The 19,666-nt window shown below is 39.9% G+C and overlaps 1 protein-coding gene across 2 annotated transcripts; it reads left to right on the forward strand.

The window, feature by feature from the left end:
- The first annotated feature begins 4,572 nt into the window (after positions 1-4,572).
- On the forward strand, positions 4,573-7,420 carry LOC118778539 (tumor necrosis factor ligand superfamily member 15-like). 2 transcript variants are annotated; one of them, XM_036530115.1, is made up of 4 exons: positions 4,573-4,709; positions 5,257-5,281; positions 5,619-5,675; positions 6,943-7,420. In XM_036530115.1, exons 1-4 carry the CDS (start codon positions 4,704-4,706, stop codon positions 7,356-7,358), a joined length of 504 nt encoding a protein of 167 aa, XP_036386008.1. In that variant the 5' UTR covers positions 4,573-4,703; the 3' UTR covers positions 7,359-7,420. The 2 variants fall into 2 exon arrangements, with proteins under 2 accessions (XP_036386008.1, XP_036386007.1); XM_036530114.1 differs by lacking the exon at positions 4,573-4,709 and adding an exon at positions 4,738-5,028.
- Positions 7,421-19,666: the final 12,246 nt, after the last annotated feature.

A 19,666-nucleotide genomic window follows, 5' to 3' on the forward strand; every position in this document is an offset into this window, starting at 1 on the left:
CTTTTATGCTTTAAGATTAAGGAAATGACTGGTCATCTGGCTGGCAGTAAATTCCTGTGTTGTGACACAACTGTACTGTGGTGTGACACATAGCTGTAAAGTGACCACCAGTAGGTCTGTATGCCACCACAAGCGTCTGCCTGTTACAGCTACAATGTGCATTTTTCTGGATTTTTTGTTTTTCACTTCCCATTGGCCAGATGCCCACATCTATTACATAATTTTACATAAATAAGTGACAATAATCAGCATCATCACCATTATCTCTAGCCCCAAAGTATTTGATAATTATAGGTGTGTGGAATAAGAAAATATTCTCTGATACTGATTGTTACACATTCATAACCATCTTTCACAAGTGCTACACAAATTGTTACCATTAACAAACTAGATGTACTTATACATCTGACAATTAGCAGATTATCTGATGAGATTTAAAGGTAGTAGTCGGGCTTTCCCTTGTTTCCAGCTCATCCGCCGCCACTGCTGTTGGGGGGGTCCAAGTCTTAATTAGGGGGGTCAGACCCCCCCAATTCCACACGTAATTCGAACGCTGCTTGGAGGCCCCACTTAGTTGCCAGGTTCAATGAATGCGCAAAGCACTTCACGTGCATGTGGCGCAAGTCCACCCTCCTTCACAGCAACATCCATATTCTGTGCATTGTCCGTCACAACAGCAACACAACAACGTCACAACAATGCTACAATTAGGTTTCTCCAGCTCCCATTCGACCACAGCAGCCTTCAACACCGTGCCTATATTTGTGCCAGTGTGTGACTCAAAGAGCTGGCAGGTTTGAAGCACATAGTTCTCCATCTCCCAGTTCTCATTGATGGCATGAGCAGTAATAGCTCTGTGTGGCACAAGATGTCCAACCATCCGTTGTCAGGGCTACACTCTCTGCCCTTTTCAAACTCATCTTAACTCGCTCTTTAACATCTTTGTACATGTTTTTTACAATAGTCCGACAAAAGTGTGCATGACAGGGAATCGTATACCTGGGTTCTAGTGTGTTCAGGAGTCTTTGGAATCCTCGTTTTTCAACCACAGAGAATGGCCGAAGATCTTGGGCAATGTTTAGGCCGATGCATTCCGTTATCTCATTTGCTCTCTGACTAGAGAGGGGAAGAGATGTTGCAAATGCTTTTTGGAGAGTAACCTGACCTTTCCCAGGTAATGGTTTCTCCTTTACAGCATTCCTGTGATGTCATGTGATGTGCTTAGCCATACTCGATGTATTAGGCAAAACAAGTTTGCAGATCTTACAAACAGTTTTATCTTTCTCCACTACCTTATCATTGTGTCGCACTGGAAATCCTAAGTATTGCCACACGATTGATTTAAGTTGTACAGGTGCATCACATATGTCTGGCTCCATCCTTAATTGAGTGAGAATTGGTTAACTACGGATGCATTCATCTCTGACTGCGTGCAAATGATGAGACCATTGTATCACATCGAAAGTATTAATGGCCACCCCCTGGTGTGGTAGTGGTGTAATTATTACTATTTTATTGGATATCATTTCACGACTTAAATCATTCATTAAATCATCATTTTTTGCATAATGGAGACATAATGGAGTGTTTCTCTCACTGAATTTTTCATCTAAAATACCATCAAATAAAATTTAATATTAGACAAGGGAAACCTAAAAAACACAAAACATAGTTTTTAAATTATTATTTTCATTTAATAGAAAAGTCACCAAATACCCATAATACCCTTGTGAAAAAAGTAATTGCCCCCTTAGTTTTGAAACAAAGAAATCAACTAAATTTTTGTTGATAATTAGTGTAGCAAAGGGCGAGAGCAGTCACCCCACCCAGCCTCAAACCCAGGTCTATGGGATACCAAACATGTGACTTTGACCGTGACACCAAAGAGCCAGGCTCCTTGGTATGGTAGTCAGAGCTCATATTCAACTATAGTGACAGCACTCTGTCACACTGCCTTCCCCTTCGGGAAGCGCGTCCATGCGCTTCACTTCACACAAGGCATCCCTCGTGCATGCCCCACCGTATTTCTCCCATCCCAGGGTGCCCCACTCACTAGTGCTTCACCCATCGCTGGGGTCCGGGGTCCGGGTCCAGGGTCAACCGAACCTGGGGGTACCAAACAGCAGCTTTGACTGCAACGCCAAAGAGCCAGCCTTGTAGACCCAGGTTCGAGGCTGGGTGGGGTGACTGCTCTTGCCCTTCGCTACAAATGGTGTCAGTGGGATGGCTATCTGAGAGGCCATCGGGGGTGTGCCCAGTGTGTGAGCTGTACAAGGGACCCCCAGGTTTGGTTGACCCCGGTGTGTGAGGGACCCCAGAGATGGGTGAAGCACAGTGTGAGGGACCTCAGAGATGGGAGAAGCACCAGTGAGTGGGGCACCCTGGGATGGGAGAAGTATGATGAGGGATGTGTTGAACACAGCCAGGCTTGCAACCAGCCTTGTTGAGTTTAAATGGAATATATATTGACACTTACCATCAGAGAGAAGTAGTCACCACAAAGCTTTTACAGGCGCACACAATGCCACAATCAAGGGAAATTCCAGAACAGCTGAGAAAAAAAGCTGTTGAGATGTTTCAGTCTTTAAAAGGTTGCAAAACCATTTCTAAGGTTCTTATACTTCACCGAACCACAGTGTGAGCCATTATCTCCAAATGGAGAAGAGTTGGAGTAGTGGTGAATATTCCCAGGAGTAGCCAATCTGCCAAAATTTCCCCAAGGGCACATCGGCACCTCATCCAGAAAGTCTCAAAAGATCCCAGAAAAACTTCTAAAGAACTAAAGATCAGTTAAGGTCAGTGTTCATGACTCAAAAATAAGAAAGCAACTGCAAAAATGGGCTTCATGGAAACCACTGCTGCCCAAGAAAAACATCAAAGCATGTCTCACATTTGCTAAAAAGCACCTGGATCATCCCCAAGAATTTTGGGATAATATTCTATGGATAGATGAGTCAAAAGTAGAACTTTCTGGAGGGTGCAAATTTGGAATGGTGTAAAACGAATACAGCATTTCACTGTAAGAACATCATATCTACAGTGAAACATGGTGGTGACAGTGTGATGGTATGGGGATGTTTTGCTGCCTTGGGACCTGGATGACTTGCTATCATTGATGGAAGCATGAATTCTGTACCAGACAATTCTTAAGGAGAATGCCAAACCATCTGTGTGTGAGCTGAAGCTAAAGCGCAATTGGGCGATGCAGCAAAACAATGATCCAAAACACAGAAGCAAACCGTTACGTTTATAGGAACTACTTTTCTGTTATAGTACATTGGGTCTATTTTATGTTGCAGACCACTACTACATTGATCAGTTACTAGGCTGTCTGCCAAGATTACTCCACAGAGATGTGCAAGGCTCATATCAAATTATAGGAAGTGTTTAGTTGCAGTTATTGCCGCTATTGGGTGGTCTAACCAGATATTAGGTTCAAGAGGGCATTTACTTTTTCTCAGGGGTAATATGGGTATATGTTAACTATTTTCACTCAAGGAACAAAATAAACATTAAAATACTGTGTTTTGTGTTTATTCGGGTTCCCTTTGTACAATATTACATTTTGTTTGAAAATCTGAAACCATTCAGTGCTCCAAATAGACAATAAAAGAGAATATCAGGAAGGGGAAAATACTTTTTCACACCACTGTACATTTCCTTGGCTTGTATTACACAAGTTAATTTGCATATCATTTTAATAGAAACTTTACAGTGATGACGCTGACCAATGAACAAAAATGAACATTAGAAAGCACACTTAAAAACAGTACAAAAAAGCAGTAAAAACCAGCCCTGAGCCAAGCCAAGCAGCTAAGATAAGACTCTTGCCTTGCAGTTACTCATCCGGATTTAACCACAGGATAATTAGACAGGTGTGGCTTGTTTGATGTGCATGAAAAGTTCAGATTACTCACATTTAAAAATAATAAGTCAGTGCATAGTTGCATAAAGCATTGCCATTCAAAGACCCCAACTTACAACCAACAAATTTGACCACACTGTCGCACACACACTAAAGACACGCCATCCCAAATGAGTGACACAAACTTTTCCCCTGTTCTTTTTAGAAACATGGGCATATTATGGTTTTTTAGCATGTAAGGATAATGTTATCTTCAAAGTGTACATATTTCAGTAAAAGTGCCATTCTATTTAATACCAGATAGACCCCCCTGACTATACCCTGATACCACAAACAACCGTTAATCCATGTTGTTTCTGGTAATGGATGCCCGGAGGAAAAAAAGAAATTAGTTCATAACTTATAATGTGCCAGGGCAGGCTACATGCGACAGTGAATGATACTTGGTTACGATACTTATATGTTTTAATTCGTTATATTCTTTCATATTTTAGCCTACTACAAACTCATTCATAAATGTCATTGAACTCCACAAACTCACTTACGACCATCAGTGGGTGCGCGTTATTACACACTGAGAAAGCGGAGGATTGTTCATTTTCCCCTTGGCGTAGCAAACTTCTCCTTTGTCAGCAGTCGCCACACCCACAAATTCACTGACAAACTCAGGATGACTGTTCAGTGAAATGAAAACAAATAGGCGATATGGAATAGCGGGACTTTCCGGTTCACAAGTGTCTATCCAGGGAAAGGCACCAGGAGGTAGACATCGTTACATGTTCAGGGGCGGTTCTAAATATAGAACGTGGGCGAACAAGGATATAAATTGCTTGTATCAATGAAGGTAAGAGAACAAACGTACGAGACGTTGGTTTTTATTCATTTCACTTAATCTGCTCGTTACTATCATTCTAGTCAGCTATTGGAGTCACACAGCGATTTCTAACATGGGACGCAATTGCAAAGGCAGCGTGGAGATTCCTTGTGAGGCCCTGGAGCTTAATGACGGAGAGAACCAAACTGTCCTGTTGCTTCTTAAGCATTGCAGGGAAACTAAGCGACAGGAATGTCATGCACGCATAGCCATGGGGTTCTTACTCTTGGCGAGTCTAGCACTTTTATTCTTTGTTCAAAGAAGTCAGGATCATTCTTCGTCTTGTAAGGTAAATTGTTAACAGCAGTTGTGTTTATAGTAGCTTGTAGTAGTAAGGGTGTATGTCGCTAGTCGCCTGCAACATTAGCGGCTCGCTAATTTTGCAAGCAACAGAACGCTGGCTTTGCGAGGGGGTATGATTAGTAGTTATAGTTACAAGTTTCCTAGGTCAACCAACACGGTATCAGGAACTATAAACGCATAAGTTAACTAATCTCTTTCCTTTCTTTTTTTAAAGCACGTGGTTCCAGCTCCAGAAAACGGTATGTACGAGTACATTATTACATTATAGAATATTACTATTATTACATTATTACCAGTATCTGTCGTTCTACTTGAAGTAGACATAGTACTTGTACTATTACCGTTGCTCTTGCTAGCATCAGTAGTTGAATTACCTCATATCTCAAGCACTGAGCATCTATTAGTCACATGTATTTATTGTCTTTCCACATTTCTCTTCTTTATCTCATTGTGAACGTGACATTCATGTGTAGTGGGTGTATATGATGTAAACTCATGACAGAAGTTAGATGTATTAAAAGAGACAACATCAAAAAGTCTGTGCTCATATTAACAATGTTCCCTTGCCAAAAACAGGTGTTCTCCAGCGGCAAGTTGATGTACAAAATGAGACACCGGTTGCTCACCTGACAGGTATGTCTCTCACAGTTTCTTTCTAAACAAAAGTTTGCAACTGCCAAGTTGATTTGCATATGGGGGGGGGTGAAGCTCAAAGCTCATGAAAGACTATATACCTTCAAACTCACCCTCCATCAGCTACTGAACATCACCCCCTGGACTGTTGGGCTGCTGTGATGTCAACTGCAACTATCTTAGCACCTAGGATCACTCCCCTATGGACCTCTGTTAGAACATGGGAGGCTGTTTTAGTCCTAATTGAGTTCAAACTGATCTAAACATTTCAGCCCTGCCAAGGTCCTTGTGGAAATTGTTGCAGGTGTCTGCATTGACCTTTGATGAAACGCAACACACACTTTATGGACTACTACTCCAACACACCTAACTTTCTGGCTGTGTTGTTCAAAATGTTCTTTAATGTTGTGGTGGCATTATTAGTGTTATCTTAGTGTTACACAGAGGAGCCTTATGCCCTTATGTGTGTACTTGCATGTATTATCATTGACTTATTAACTCAGAAAACACTGTCATCCATGGTGACTTATACAGCTTACATATAACACATTATGCATTTATGCAGTAGGCTATTTTCCCAAACAATTCAGTTTAAGTGTTTTGTGGATAACCACATAAGCAACCAGCTGGGTACAACCTGATTTCCCTAAGCATTATTCTGCTGTATGACGACAATAGGTTATAACTGCCCAGATCATCTGCAGTACGATTGACAGTTGTTTCTGAATTTGACTTAGTGTCGAAAGCACAAGGCAGGATACAGTAGGCTTATATCTGTGTGCTGGTTTGTAAGGCATTGTAAAAGCGTGGCTGTACAAGATACCTCTAGCTTACCTTTAATAAAAAATTATGCCTTCTTGGGTGTGGTGGACATCCAAGATAGGTTCCTGGTTGCTTCCCGTTCCTTTTTAGTGCCCACCAAACATATGCAGACATGATGGCAAATAATGATTTCAAATGGTTTGGCGCAATATCAGCTGAATGTCAGAGCAAATGCAAATTAGATGACTGATCAAGTAGAGGTGAGCCCTTGCGTGAAAACACATCTGGCCAGTCAGGGGGACTTAACAGTGGTTAGATTGTTGCAAATATGAAGCATAGTGATCATTGTGAACAGATAGATACATATGTAAGAACAGGCAGACAAAACTCAGTGAATTAATATCATGGAGGCCTGTCATCAAGACTAGCACAGGTAATAAAGTCTTCAGAGTACAGAACACCTTTGAGGCAATGTCAGCTCATGGTTTGTTTCTCTTCCCGACAGGTCAATATCACAAAAACCCGAACCAATACATCCCATGGCAACATGAAATGGGGAAGGGGGCTGTCCGTGGATTCACATATGACACGCAAACACGCGCCCTCATTGTCCCACAGAAAGGAGTCTACAACGTCTACATGCAATTCACCTATAGAAAGCCAGGAATCTTAAACTGCAGTCAATTATTGGTCCTGAACCCGAGTGTCTTTAAGTTTTCAAACAGCTACCCGACAGTTGAAAACCTGATGGTAGCCTATGACACTGTACACTGTGGTGAGCAGTGGGTCTATAAGTCCATCTACAGTGCAGGTACCTTTGAGCTAGAGCAGGACGACAAACTGATGGTAAATTCCACTTACCCTCACTTGGTCGATTTCACAGATGATAAGAAAACATACTTTGGGGCGTACCTTATTTAGACCAAGATGGTCTGGATAATGTGGGCAAGGATATGGTATCCTTGCCTTAATTAGTAGTTATTTTTTGTGTAATGATTATTGTTTTTCTTGTAGTTGTGGAGATTATTATTTTATTATTATTATTGTTATTATTATTATTATTGGTTATGTTTTTTAAGGACCACATTACTGTGTCTGCCTATCACTATTTGTTGCATGATTTAACCACATATTTGAGAATTTTTGAGATAAGCTTGTTGCTAAGCAAATAATATATGTCTACTATTAACCTGCATATAGCAGGTAATAAATAGATAGCTGTTCTATTGAACAAATCTTAGCTTGTATTGTTTACTAAGGGTTTTTCTTTAGTTGTTGATCTGTTGTGCCTTCCTCACCTCATACTGCTGTTCATATGATCATAAGTTTTTGTCTCTTATTGGCTTGTATACCATCACACTGAACCACACCCAGCCTGTCACATTTGTCCCCTTTGCAAATAAGACAAAATGTAAATTGCATTTCATCTTATGTGCTGTTGACAAATTATTATCTTCTTCATTATCAAGATAAGACTATTGTTATTGAATAACATTTATATCTTTCTTTGTATTGTGAGGTGTGGACAGTCAGGGGTTTCTCTAGGATACAATGACTAATAGATGTAAAGTGGGTTTCTTTACCTCCATCTGAAAAAAGAACCCAGCGCTTGTTTTACATTAAAATTGCGCTTACATGCTATTGTATTACTGTGTAACTATGTCGGATTTCCACATCAAGAAGGATGCTATACTTTGTGTAGAACATCAATTCTAATTGAATAAATTAATTCAACTTACAAATGTTGACAGTCATTTTTTCTTGTTGGAATCTGTTTTCCTTGGCTTGGAGCCCCACAGAGGAAGTTGAGGGTTAAACAGTGAACACAAACAGGGAAGGGGGCGGTCTGGCCATACTCCAAGACTTCATGAGTATGAATCAGCAGACTTGCTGTGACCTGAAAATACACCCTTCCTGCCACAGCACTTGTAAATGTCAGACACGTACAGCTTACATGCAGAGTCTTTGTCTTGCATGCGAATCGTTGTTCTGATAAAAGCAAATCAATAATTTCTTGAGCTACACAGTCACCTCGAGAATTATTGGCACTCTTGATAAAGATGCAGAAAGAAGGACAGTAAAAAAAAATAAAAATCAATGAGACATATTTTTTTAATATGTGGAAAATAGTTAACTTCATTAATAAATTAATGGAATCCAACAAAATAACCTGTTAATCTAATAATAACAATACATTATTGTCATTTAGCAGACACTCTTAATCAGAGCGACTTACATAGGTTACAGTTTTTAAATGTTATCCATTTATACAGCTTGATATTTACTGAGGCAATTGTGGGTTAATTACCTTGCCCAAGGGTACAACAGCAGTGCCCTAGGAGCAAATCAAACCAGCAACCTTTTGGTTACAAGCCCTCTCCTTAACAATATGCCACACTGCTAAATTTATTTCCAAAGAAAGGGTTCAAAGTTATTTGTACCCCTTAAGATTATCCTAAATAAATTTAGATAAAGTTAAATTCCGCAAGAAAATTCTATGTATTGAAGTTCTTAGTCATTGGGAACTGTATTGTGGTTTTCCATTACATCCTGTTTAACTGAGGTTTAAAGATGAGGCAATACACATATAAAATTCTTTTGTCATCCATCATAATGGGAAAAACTGGGTAATTTCCAATCAGAAGAGATGAGTGGTTCTAAACCTACAGAACTCAAGTAATGGATAGAAAAAATTGCATAAATGACTAAATATACCAATAGGCACTGTCAGGGCAATGATAAAAGAGTTTAAAACATCTGGAGCAGTTGTCAATTTGTCAGACAGAGGGTAAAAGCATATATTATTACCACATACATTCAGGAAGATTGTAACTGAAGCAAAAATGAACCCAATTATCGCAGTTCCAGAATTACAGCGTTCAGTCACATCCTGGGGTCTAAAGGTTTTCCAGTGAACCACCAGATACCTCATTCATACCCACAGATTATTTAGATACCTTCCATGTAAAAAGCTTTTACTGAGAGCTTCCAAAAAATTAAGTGCTTACAGTTTGCCAAACATCATTGGAATTATGACTGGAACCAGATGCTATGGTCAGATGAGATGAAGATTTGGACATCCTGGCCATGTCAGCATTGGGTTTTGTCAGCTTTGGTTCTGTACTGGGGAAGTATCCATAGACAAGCACTTCATACCCACAGTCAGCTATGGCAGAGTGTCATTGATGCTTTGGGGCTGTTTTGCTGCCAGTGGTACAGGGGCTCCTGTAAGGATCAATGGCAGGACATTTTAGCAAAAACTCTGGCTGCCTCTGCCAAGAAGCCGAGTCTGGGCCGCAGATGAACCTTTTAACAAGACGATGACGGCACACATTAAAAACAACATAGAAACGGTTCTGTGAACACAGCATAAAGGTTCTGCAATGGCCAGGGCAGTCTCCAGACCTAAACCCTGTAGAAAACATATGGTCTAAATTGAGAAGGGCAGTCCATGAAAGGAAACCTAAGGATATCAAGGATCTTGAAAGCTTTTGCATGAAGAAATTGTCAAAGATCACTTACAAAGTGTGCTTTGAGCTTACCAAACAATACAAGAAATGACTCATTGCTTTTATCCTTGCCAGAGTGAGCTGCGCCTGACAGGATTTTGACTGATGGCTCCCTGTATGACCAACAGGTGGCTTCATAACTTCCTGTCTGGTTTTTCCCAGCTGCAGCTTCCTGGGACAGCTACTGGATACCCTCATTTCCTGTTTGTTCCCTGTTCCTCTGTTTGTTCCCTGTCACCTGTGTGGAACCTGTGTTTTCTGTTAATTAAGCCCTGCCTTTTCCCTTGCTTGTTTCTCAGTTTTGAGTTGCCATGCTTTGTGTGTGCATACTCCTGTATCAAGCCTGCTTTTGCTTTTCGAGCCTCCACCAAAGAAAACTTTGTTTCCTTGGAATCAACCTTTGTGTCCTGAGTCAGCTCTGCATTTGGATTCACCCTGCTCCTTATAACAGCACCAAGTACTAAAAACAGGGGTTCCAATAATTTGACACCTATTTTTTTAAAATGGTTGACTGTATATGTGTGGGTGTATTTTGTTTGTCATGTATTTATTGTCATTCTATATCCTACACATCAGCATTCTTATTTTTTCCCCTGGAACGTGAAAATACTCAAGTTAAACAAATTAAAGGTGAGGGTAATGTGAGCTGTGAACAGACGTGTGTACTTACTTGACTTATGAAAAACTGTCACCACATGTTGAATGTAGCCTCATAATTATTTTAACCACAGACATGAAAAAGCCTGAGCTGAAGCGAGGGGAGCCACTGTGGATCATGAACACAATGTCACCAGCCAGTGCTGAGGAAAGCTGATGCGTCACACTCCTACATTGTGGGGGCAGGAAGAGAGGAAGTGTTGAGTAACAGAGCCAATTTCATGGCCTCCCTGAGGCAAGCCCCTGCTCCACAGGATGTTCTGACAGGCTGTGAGACAGCCTGTGCCTTTGCTCAGAATACAGAAAGAGGATTTAGAGCAGACGTGCCGAAATTCTTTCCTATGAAGGGCCAAAAATTAATCTGGATGGAGGGCCACGGGCCAAAAATACACGTTGATGTTATGTGAAATTACATTACGTTAAAATGTATTATATTTTATAGAAAATTAACATTCTAAATCTAAAATAAAATTTCAAATAATAAAACACTACTCTTTAATCTGCTTAACAGTAATTTTATTAATTTGCAGAGATGATTGTCAAAAACATAAAACATCCATATGCTTCTTTTTGGGAGCAAAAACATATTTAAAAGGAAAGACACCTTTCTGACAGAAAGTGCATGCAACTCAAGGTGCTTTAGAAAAGTAAGTTGAAAACAGCTGTATTGTTCACCTTTGTTATCAAGAGTGGAAATTTGACTTCAGCTTGAAAAATTGACAAAAATATCAAGTTAAACATCATAGTGACAACACTGAATAACAAATCAATATTGGATATTAAGTTTACATTGAGCAACATTTAAGTTACACAGCATAACAAAATGCCCCCATATGGTAGCTAATGAGCCACAATATCAAAACTTATTAACGAAAATTAGCTTCCCATTCACAGGGTCACTCGGAACGATTTGGTAATTTCGTTTTATAGTAACGTTGGCTAACTAATAACACCAACAACAGATTATTGGTCGGAAATACAACAGAATCCGCTAACCCGGGCTGCCAGGTTTGACATAATTATTTTGCCTAATTGGTAGTGATTTCACACTGACTTGTGTGACTGAAATGGCAATAGTTTGGTTTCCTTACTGAGATCGCGTCAACTTAACAAAATAAAACATGCATTTTAGCCATCAATTTCAACACTCGTTCCTGCGCAGAAATAGCCTGGGTTTTTTCTACAGTTAGCAGTTTATTGTAAGTAAACACTTGGCAGAGTAGTGTTTTAGTGCTTTTTCCAAAGCGAACTTTGTCAGGAATCGGTTTTGATAGCGTGTAACACAATTTCTGCTTTTTATGTGACGTCACTTGAAATCAGACTGGCAACCCTGTCGAAAAGGCCAACTGTAGTTTATCACAAAGATACGCTTCTTTAGTGCATTTTATTTCCTATTCAATCAGCGCTCGCTACGCCCCTGCCCCATTCTGCTCATTGGTGGAACATCAATTTTAAGGGGCACGTCATCTTACCCGGAAGAACATGACGGCGGGAGCGCATAGCTCATGGCGGGCCAAAACAAAGGGAGTGCGAGCCAAACGTGGCCCATGGGCCCCAAATTGGGCGGCCCTGATTTAGAGCCTCAGATAAGAATCTTTCTAACAAAGGAGGCAAGGCCTCCAGGATGACTTCAACACTTGATAGTAATGATTGCTTTGAGGTTATACAAACCAGGGTGACGGATGAAAAGTGGGAGAAAACACGGTGTGAAGGAGAACCTTCACCACCTCTCCCTAAATGCTACTTCATTGCCAATTGTGTATCAATTATTTGTTAATTAGTTTCACATGTTGGCAATTTTTTGGGGAGCCAGCCTATTGGATAACGAGCCAAACCTTGCTAATGGAGGCTTGATTAAATACAGGTGTGGCTTGAGAGCAGGGGGAGACTTGTTTTGTCCCTTCCTCTGGTTTGAATAGGGTGGTTTCTTTGTTTGGTTTTTACAATAAATTACTGGTTTTAAACTTTTGTTCTTTGGGGGCTTGTTTACTGGAGAAGTAATGGCCAGCTTCTTCACACAAGGTTAAGGATGAACTTTGAAAAAGGAAAGTATAATTTATCAAGATTAAGGAAAATCATTTGAAATGAGTTAAGGTTTAATGTCTGGAGTATTTTTATCTCATCTGTAGGAGGGAAGAGATGAGTAAAAGACATGTTTGTGTGTAGAAATGTTCTTATTTTATGTTGTTAGGCTATTTTGTCTGTCCCTTACAGAAGGGGAGATGTAGTGGATGTACCTCTTGGACATCTGTAGTTGTAAGAGATTAGGAGTGTGTTGAAATGTGCAAGTAGTTCAGTAGAAGGTCAACCTAAAAACGTGCGCCTATTGTCCTTTTTGGACAGCGTGAATAAAATGTCAATTTTGAAGCATTTCATGAGAAAGGGATGTTGAAACGTGTGAATTTATTTTTATTAAATGTCATTTAATATTTGTTTGATTTCTTGAAAGCATTTCATCCCAGAGCCACATGTGAGCCCCTGGCTGAGCCTGCCTGTTTGTCATAGCCCACCTGAAGGATTGAGGCATCACCTGTATCTGTAAACTTAATTTACATTTAATTTAGTTAACTTGGGTTAACTGCTGTATTTATCATGGACTGTCTCATGACCGTGTTCATTAGGAGGAAATGAGGGAGGAATGTATGACTCGGTATGAAAACGGTGCCTAACCTGTTGGACATTTATCAACTAGGTAAATATTTGCAAATATTTACACTGAAAGGACAAGCCATCTTTGCTTCCTTCTGATGTCTGAACAATCTTCCATCGAGGCACACTTTCCACCTACGTGACACAAAACGTCCTGATAACGGGACAATTATGACTGTTCACAACAATGTTTATTATTATCAGTCTGCATGGGATGTCAATGATTTCTCAATTTGTTCCCCTATAAATAAACCCTTCATCTTCTACAGCTGTGAACCTGAAAAGTATAGTTAATATAGTACCACATCCAACTTTGTATAGGTTTTCTGAAAATAATCTTTATTCTTTGTGATTTAAAGTACTTGACAAATCAAATTTTGTTTGAATTTTTTTGTCATTGTCATGCACTAAAGATGTATTTGTTTGGGAATTAATGAAGTCCCACTGAGACTATAGAGAAATTACATGAGTCTCCGTTTGCTCTTTACATAGCTAGTTCCAGAACTGACAATAGTTTTGTAAGGTGCCATTTCCTGAAAAGAATACCAGCTATAATTATTAGAATGTCTGATACGGTATTAACTTCCAAAATGTAAGCTATTTTGGAGATGCGCACAGTATTGGTAGCTAGCGATGTTTGTTTGCTGTAGCTACTGTGTTGCATACTTAGCAACAGTATAGATATCTAGAATGAATTATTTAACAGCTATTGCTCAGGAATTACATGTAGTTGCTAGCTACCACTGCATGGCACAGCCCCGTTCAGTTTTAGCTAGCTAGGATGAGAAATCATTTTTCTGACTGAAAAAATAATTTGCTGCCCTTCATGAAAACTAGCTGGCTGCCAAAGCTAACTAGATTTTCTGTAAATTGAAAATCTGTAAAACTGATTGATGTTGAATGCATTTATGGTGTTAAATTATGTCTGTAAGTGTATTAAGCGTGGGATGTGGGAACACCTATTTGTGCTCAGTGGTAAGGTATATTAGGGAAGAGCACTGAAACAAGTGACAAGTTAAGTGACACCTTGAGTAGTATATGCAGTATTTGCAAGTGTGTACTTATGGCAAAGGTATCTGCATCATAACACTTGTCTAGTGTAATTTTGTGCTGTTTCATATGTAGATATGTAAAAATATTTGATATACTGCACTTGACAATGTTGTGAAATAATTTCTGCCTGTGATGCAAGCTGGGTCAACTGATTGCAACATGATCAATTAACCACAAAAAAGGACAAGAAATGAACATTAAGTCTGCTGGTCACCACGCAGTGGTTAATTGTGGGGGTGTGATAGTTTCTCAGTGTCATAATTTCACCCACATAAAATGGTCTTGCATCAGACTGCAGTAACATGGCCTAGGCTCAAGTCACAAAGGTTTTTTTTTTTCTATAAACCGTCTAAGACAAAGACACCAAGTTTTATGACCGTTTAAAAAAAAGACTTCCTGTTCTTTTGAGGTTCAAAGAGAAAATTATGGTGTAATGACTTCTGACCGCAAAAGGAAATGAATTCTGGACAAAAACATGACATTCCATCACAGAGCTGCCTGGATCCCCCCCCCCCCCCCCCTTTAAAGAGCCCAGTTATAGGAATGCAACACCTCCTTTTTGTCAGTGTAATATTTGCTTTTTTGTATTATAAGGTGTATAGAGTATAGATGGCCCATTAACGTGGTGGTAACATTAGGTTTCTGTTGCCTGTTGCCCCTTCCGAGATCTCTTCATTGCCTTTGATAACACAGTGGTGTCTGCACCCAAGACTGCCAAGAATATTGCTGTATTTCAGGATAAGAACTTATCCTTTACCAAAACAGCATTAATTTCCCAGAGGTGTCATTTTTTATCTTCAATATCTGCAAAATCCATTACATTTTTCCATACTGTTTGCTTCCTATCCCTGCTCCGGGCTCCTGTCCGGAGCTGTAGCCCAAGCGTCTCATCCCGATTTCCAGTCCTGCTACCTCGCTCCAAGAACCGGACATCCTAGGAGACATTCTTATAATCACGCTGCTGTTAATTACTTTTGTCTATCAGTCTTAAATGTCTTAAAGTACATTGTATAACTTGTCTTTAACTCTATCTGCCCAGTGCCAGCCAGAAGCAGATGGGCTCCCCCTCTGAGCCGGGTTCTGCTCAAGGTTTCTTCCTGATAGGGAGTTTTTCCTTGCCACTGAATTGAATTGAATAGAATTGAATTTCCCACTACATATGCTACCCAGCTCATTGTCCAGGCACCTGTGCTGTCCCACCTGGACTACTGCAAACCACTCCTTGCTGGTCTCCCTAAATGTGCAATCAGGTCATATAGAATGCTACTGTTAGTCTTGTTTATTACCATCCAGAATACTCACATGTCATGTCTCTTCTCATCTCACTGGCTACCAGTAGTAGCCAGAATAAAATACAAATCAACAAGAGGAAGTGCAACCACTTACCTCCAATCCATTATCCAAACCACACACTCCTGCCAGACCACTCCGCTCTTCAATCTCTGGTCGCTTTGCCATCCCTTTCCAAAAGGGTCCATCTTCTCTATCATGTCTATTCTGTTCTGTCCCCCAGTGGTGGAATGAGTTCTCTCCACAACAGTCAGACCTGTGGAATCACTGTCTTGCACCACAGACTGAAAACTGAGATCTGTTTAAACTGCATTTCGGTTCAACCAACCCCTAAGTATGAACAGTCATTCTATACCCTCAAATACACTTTCTATATCCTAAAACTTTCTCTGGGACCTACTACGGCCCTTAATGGAATATCCCATGTTACGTAATGGCTTCTAATATTGTATTGTGGTGTTTGTGACACTTATTTTCTCTGCTCTTAGCCTAACCTTTTTGTATGCATTTTTCTAAATTGCTCTGGATTAAGGCGTATTCACATGTGTTTTACAGTATGTTAATGGCAATGCTAATGATATTAGCGTTGACATTAACATAATCGCAGGTGCAATAGTCACAGAAACGGCAAAATTATTTAATGTGCCAAGGGTAAGAGTGTGAAAAAGTATGAAACCAGAATGAGGAGTAGGTTTCAGATATCCCAGTAAAAGCCGTTCAAAACTTGTATAACAGCAATCCAAGAAGGACTGAAGCCAGAGCTGGCCCGTGGCGGTATAGGCGAATGCTAGGGGCGCCATCCATTCATAGGGGCGCCCCAAATGAGGGAAGAAAAAAAAAATGAACTTTTACTATTTTTTTACTAATACTATTTTAATACTATTATTTCAAAATATTACAAAAAAGCAGACAACATCATAACTACATAGCCTATCTTCTCATAGTTAGACTTACCTGATTGTGGGGGATGGTTGAGTTATCTGAACTAGTGAGTGACACTCACCATGAAACGTGATACAATCAACATCACTAGCCTAATTCAAATATATATGACATGACAAAAAGACCAAAGCCCTCTGGTGCCCAGGGAAGAAAAAGAAGAAGAGAAGAGGAGGAAAAACGGGACGCAGACAGAGGTAATGTGATGAATGTATAGTTTATCTATTGCATAGTAGTTATCGCATCAAATCGGAGCAGAGTGTTACTAGCTTACTTTGGATGATAGTAACGTTCACTAGTTTAATAAATAACTAGAGTTAACGTCAGTTACTCCCACCTTAAGTCCATTAGGAAAGACTATTCAGGTGTTTGCGGAATAACCTACAATATAATTTTGAGAAATACACTTTTTCTTTTAAGTGTGCTGCACAAACCATCCACTGTCTGCCTCAAGAAACCGGGCATACATTTTTATTTACATATTAGTCTAGTTAGCAAACGTTAGCCCTGCTTGTAATAGTCAATTAAAATGCTTTGTCTTTTCCATCACTTTTTGTAATTAGTAGTTGTAAGTAGGGCTGGACGATAAAACAATAACAATAATTATTGGAATATAATTTTCCTCAATAGAAATATAACAGATGTTCAATATAATTAATTTTCATGCTTAGATAGCATGCACAGAAATGAATCACCAACTGCCAGTCATGTTGCAGGAATAGAAGGATGCATTGCGCAAGGGGTATAAATTAAGGCCAGCACATGGTATTGTTTACAGACACAGTGGCTGACAGGCTTGTGGTTGGAGCGGAATAAGCAAAATAAGCGACACCGAAAAGCAGTGCCCATGACCAGCTTGAAGGACGAAGACATCGTCAATAAGAAAGGTCGCTCAACTTCAATAGTTTGGAGATATTTTGGCTATTTACAATCCAACAAAAAACAGAGCAACGTGCACTGCAAACTGTGGTGAAGACACGTGCCATCAAAGACAGGCAACACCACAAACCTGTTTCATCACTTCAAACAATATCATCCGTTAGAACACGCAGAAAGTAAGAAATTACAGTCCCAAACAAGTGTTGTTAGTGGACCCTTGACAAGCACCAGGCCAGTACCCAGTGCAACTACTCAGCAGCAAACAATCGTATCGGCATTTTCCAGCACCGTGCCGTACGACAAAAAACGAAAAGACACAAAGACATCACAAATACGATTGCATATTGTATTGCAAAAGACATGCTTCCCATTAGCACTGTCGAAAATGAGGGATTCAAGAAGCTTATCAGCTGTTACAGGTCAGCTTTAAAACCTGAGACTGTAGACTTGTCTCTCTTGCTTGTAACTTGTAGGGTTATGGCTTTGCTTGTTTAAAACTTGTACAGAAGATACTGACCACAGTTGAGATTTTTCATTTGTCTATTTATTTTGTTTACATTATCAGCTAAAATACTTACACAATGTTTCAAACAGTCTGTACAAAGGGTTTGGCATGCTGACCAGAATTAAGATTTCTTCATCTATTTATTGATGTTATCCTTTAAAACACTTTTAAGCTTTGCAGTCTGAGCCATCTTACATGTGTGCTGTATCACACTGCAGCACTTTTTCTATTAGGATATTTATTTTGTTGAGGAAAAAGGACTGAAAAAGGATTTTACTTAATTTTACTCATGCATATTTTGATGTTGAAAAAAGATTTTATCATTATAATTGTTTTGAATGTTCTACCTCAGATTTGTGAAATGTTGCACTGTTTGGCAAGTATCTGTCATGTTCTGACCATAAAAAAATTGTTTAAAACCACAATTAACCGTGGTGGTGGAATTGGCTGCGATGCAAGGGGCACCAGCTAAAATCTTGCCTAGGGCACCAAATTGGTCAGGGCCGGCTCTGACTGAAGCTGCTCTGATGGCAAAGGGAATATTTTATATCTTTATTCTTTATCTACATATACTCTTTAGCAATACTGTAGTTACAGCAAAGATGGACAAATTGTCATCCATTTGCTCCAAAGTCAGACATACAGCACCTCATTTCTGTTTTGTCCTGAGGAAATGCTCAGCTCCTGTAGAAATGCTACCTCAGGTTAGCTTGGCTCATAGCACAAACCTACATTATCCTAAACTCTGTTTATTTGGTGCCCTTATCCAGAGCCATCAAGACATTTTGCACACATGCTGTAAAACTGACAGAGTTGGCATCATATTTACCTGAACATGGTAAATCAAACAAAGGCTTTTACTGAATCTGCATAAATGTGTCTTCAGAGCTCAGAAGTGCACGTAAAAGAGGTAAAAAGGGGTAAAAGTCCCACTTGGAGCACACCAGAGAGATTGGTGCCATGACTCAGATACAGCCACTAAGTGAAGGAAACGATAGCAGAGTCTAGGAAAAGCAGGGCAGATGGGAAACGTTTCTGCAGTATAATGGAAAATAAAATGGAATCGAACACAAATTTGTGACTAAATTTACCCATTGTTCAATTTGGCCCAGGCTGAGAGAGAGAAGGTGGAAGGAAACTGAAAGAGTTTTCAGTGTAGGAGGGTGAGGCAACAGAAGAGATTCTGCAATATCAAGCTCAGTTCCCAAGGGGGATGGTGAGTGTGCTGGGATTCTAGCCAAATACGCCCATCTTAATTGTTCAGAGTTTGTTATTAAGCAGCTTCAGGAGTTCATAACAAGTTGATCATTTGAATCAGCTGTGTTGGAGCAGGGAGAGATCTAAAACATGCAGGGCAGGGGGTACTCCAGGAGAGGGTTGAGAAACACTGCTTTATACTGATACCAAGCTTTGATCAGGATAGACGATACTTAAATGATCATCAATTTGAGAGTGAGAGTACATGTGGCGAAATACAGGAGGTCTGGTTATTAGATTATCTTCATTAGCAATAACAGTTCTCAAGCACCCATCACCAGTTTCTTTAGAAGTATCAATTGCCGCAACAGCTAGCTGCGGCCAAAGTCACAATTCAAGTTTGTGAGCAGAACTGTGGTCACAATAAGGCCATCTAGACAAATGAATACAGGTATTTGCATACCTTAAGTGAGAGGATCTGTGCTCTCTTATGCTGAACTGAGTGAGCTGGTTTAGGGATTTGGACCAAAATCTTACAAATACAAAACTGA

The sequence above is a fragment of the Megalops cyprinoides genome, chromosome 5 (assembly GCF_013368585.1).
Source record: "Megalops cyprinoides isolate fMegCyp1 chromosome 5, fMegCyp1.pri, whole genome shotgun sequence".
Taxonomy (NCBI): Eukaryota; Metazoa; Chordata; class Actinopteri; order Elopiformes; family Megalopidae; genus Megalops; species Megalops cyprinoides.